We start from the raw sequence: 3,047 nt of genomic DNA, 5'->3' as shown, positions 1-3,047 counted from the left end.
ACTACTGTGGTAATCTAACCCAAAATGTGACTCAGGCCTTAAGAGGTTCTGTGTTTTTAATCAACTGGTTTAGAAAAATTAAGGTTTGCAAGCCAGAAATAAGAAGCCTACAAGAACATGTGTTGTCTTGTCTGCAAACAACACATGAACGTTATATAAAACAACATTTCCTGAAACCCTTGTTCTGCACATTGTTTGCCTCCCAATACATTCTGACCTGCATGCCACCGTGTTATTGACACAAACACAATCAATGATTGCCACTGATTTTTCTGTGCATTCACAGATAAACGCAGTCATCGGCAGCTTAAAGTCTACATGTAAACATCTCCTCCAACATGTTTTTACATAATTCCTCTGGAGGTTGATGTGTTTTATGTGACCAGCCTGTTATGTAAACTTGTAATAAAGTGTGGCGCCGCACATGAGAGGCAATAAACAGCAGCTTACAACCCTGATATCACCGTTTTCTGTCTACTTCACTGAGCGTCCATGCATTTCTCTGTTATTACAAGCATTTTAAACCTCCTTTACATTCAATTTCACTCAAATTAGAGGACGACAAACAGCTCAGGTGTGTTATTTGTACGGCAGAGTGGATAAAGCAGGTAATTATAATGTTAAAAACAGCAGTTTCAGAGTGAGATTTTACAACTATTAGCATGCATAACGACATTAGGCAACACTCCCCTTTGTAATACAGGCAGAAGGTAACATTTTTAACTGACCTTGAGCTTGGAGCAACAAGCCTCACTTGTTTTTTTGGACTCGACACTCATGATGCTGCAAAAAAAAGCAAAATAAAAAAAAAAACCTGCAAAAAAAAAGAACAAGATCATAAGAAATTAAATCAAATGTAATTGAAAATGTGAAAAATTCAAACAAATGCTTCTTTAGTTCAGGTAATAGTGTGGATTGTTGAATTTAAATTATAAAAAGACGTCGTTGCAGCTTAGATTTGTGCTTTAATTGCACATTTGATCTAATTACAGTGCAGACAGTGCATCAGCAACACATGATAAAGAAGAATCTGTGGGCTTAAAGCAGTAAAAGTCTTTACCTGACAGGCAGCGGCGGTTCTGTGAGGAATGGCAGCAGAAGCCTTGTTGCACCTGGTAGGACTTTGTGCTTCAAGCAAAGAGTCTTATCACGGGGAGGACAAAAAAAAAAAAAAATTATAAAATCACCTGTAATCAGTAACTCAGGTGCTCATGTGCACTTGTTGATCATGTCAATAGTGAAGCCTCCTGCAGCACAAACCCCTCCCGCCTCTTTTTCTGCGCACGCCGACCACGCACTCACACCGACGCAAACGTGACTCGCGGCGTCTGAACCGGCAATCCAAAGGTTCAGAGGTTCGCCGAACACAAACACGAGCGGCCGGGGACGTTCCTCGGCCTCGCACATCCTCCCTCTGTGAACATCACAGGCCCCTCCGAGTGTCCATCCTCTTTGAACGCACAACAAACGGCAGCGGCAGCAGCGTGAGGCTCGGGCCAAAGGCTTGTTGTGGTACGAGGCCCGCTGCGTCTGTTAGTTTGCGAGGTTTCAAAGAGCCAAACCTGCTTTTCCTCTCCCGGAGAAATCCAAGCTCTTGTAAAGGCCGGGTGTTTTCCAGGCCCCGATCAAAGTCTTCCTGTCCTATTGATAGCAGCTAACAATGGATTTCTCTCTGAGTCCTGATGGCTGAGTCTTGCACATCACATCACGCTGAGTAAACAGCTCGGCTCACTCCACCGACTCTTTCTGTGGAACTCAAGTACTGAAGACTATCGGGGGGACATTTGGACGTTGCATCTGCAGCACAGTTGCACCAGAATTGCAGGACAATCTTAACATTTGTGTAATCGATAGCTTCACTGTGATGGAGACACTGATTGGTTTAGACAATGTAGGTTTTTATTTTCACCTGAAGCCCCAAACTCGGTTTGAAATGCATGTTACCTTTAAAGAAAATCACCAAAATTACACCATTTATCAGAGCCAGAAACTGCAAAAACAGGAAAAGTCCTCAAATTATTACCTTTCTAATGCTTGTTGAATTAACTATGTGTCATGTGTGGCTCCATCAGCAAAAATCAGCTTAAAATCATCAAAATTAATCAAAATCACTTTATTCTACACGCCACATTTAACCCTGTAAAGTCTGAAACATGAAATAATCACCAGAAAATTCACATTTTTTGGAAAGTGGCGTGTTTATCAAACTGTCTGACATTTTTTCATAAAAATAAATTAAATAGCAATTTTCAGATTTTAGTATTTTTGCTACGTCCGGCATTTTTGGTGCATGAATTCTGATCCACGGTGGACTACATGTGCACTGAATGTGTTTTTCAAGCAAAAAAAAAAGTACACTTGGCATTACAAGGTTAAACTTTCATCAAAAACAAGGTGTTTGCATTGAACAGATTCTGTAAAAATCCCAAAATTCTGCACTCCTCGTCTCAACTGTGAAGCCATGAATGACTCAGCTGTTACCAAGAGTGACGCAGCAAAAAATCTGGGAAATTTTCAGCTGATCTGACACAGAGCATGTAGAAGAAAGTACAGAAACCATAGTAAGTAGAGCTATAGGCCTATTCCAGGATTACTACTAGTTGTAGGCACTTGGAAAAACGGTTGGACATGTTGATTCCGGGTTGTTTTATTTTTGCAAAGCAAGAAATCAAAGAACGTCTTTTTCTACTTTCTTCTTTTTTGATGATGTTTGGCATCGTAACAGCGTCATACTGAATAAAATACAGCGTCTGAGTCCTTTTTGCTTCTGAAATCGATTGTTCTGTTTCCATAGAAGTGCAAGGATTTTATATTTCAGTGAAAAATGAGCCCACGGTGAATAAAAATGTGATTCAAAGGTTTAAAGAGCCAGGACACACCACAGGTTTTCTTGTTAATCCTGACAGCTGAGTGGTTCCTGGTTTCATTACATTTCCTGTATGGCTTTTCCTGTTCGTTTAGAAATCTCTGAAGGTAAACATGCCCCCGAATAAATCTTTTTAAAAATGACAGTAGTTTGTATTTGTCGCAGATAATCCCCAGAACAC

At 40.4% G+C, this 3,047-nt stretch overlaps 1 protein-coding gene across 1 annotated transcript in view; it reads right to left on the bottom strand.

Moving 5' to 3' along the window:
- slco1d1 (solute carrier organic anion transporter family, member 1D1) overlaps positions 1 to 779 on the bottom strand; it is a 14,511-nt gene extending 13,732 nt beyond the window's left edge. The window contains exon 1 of the mRNA XM_008304549.1: positions 729 to 779. Coding sequence (XP_008302771.1) covers positions 729 to 779 — 51 coding nt within the window. The remainder of the gene's footprint in view (positions 1 to 728) is intronic.
- Between the last annotated feature and the right edge of the window lie 2,268 nt (positions 780 to 3,047).

The sequence above is a fragment of the Stegastes partitus genome, unplaced genomic scaffold, assembly GCF_000690725.1.
Source record: "Stegastes partitus isolate 25-593 unplaced genomic scaffold, Stegastes_partitus-1.0.2 Scaffold2250, whole genome shotgun sequence".
Classification (NCBI taxonomy): Eukaryota; Metazoa; Chordata; class Actinopteri; family Pomacentridae; genus Stegastes; species Stegastes partitus.
This window is presented reverse-complemented; position numbering and strand designations above follow the sequence as displayed.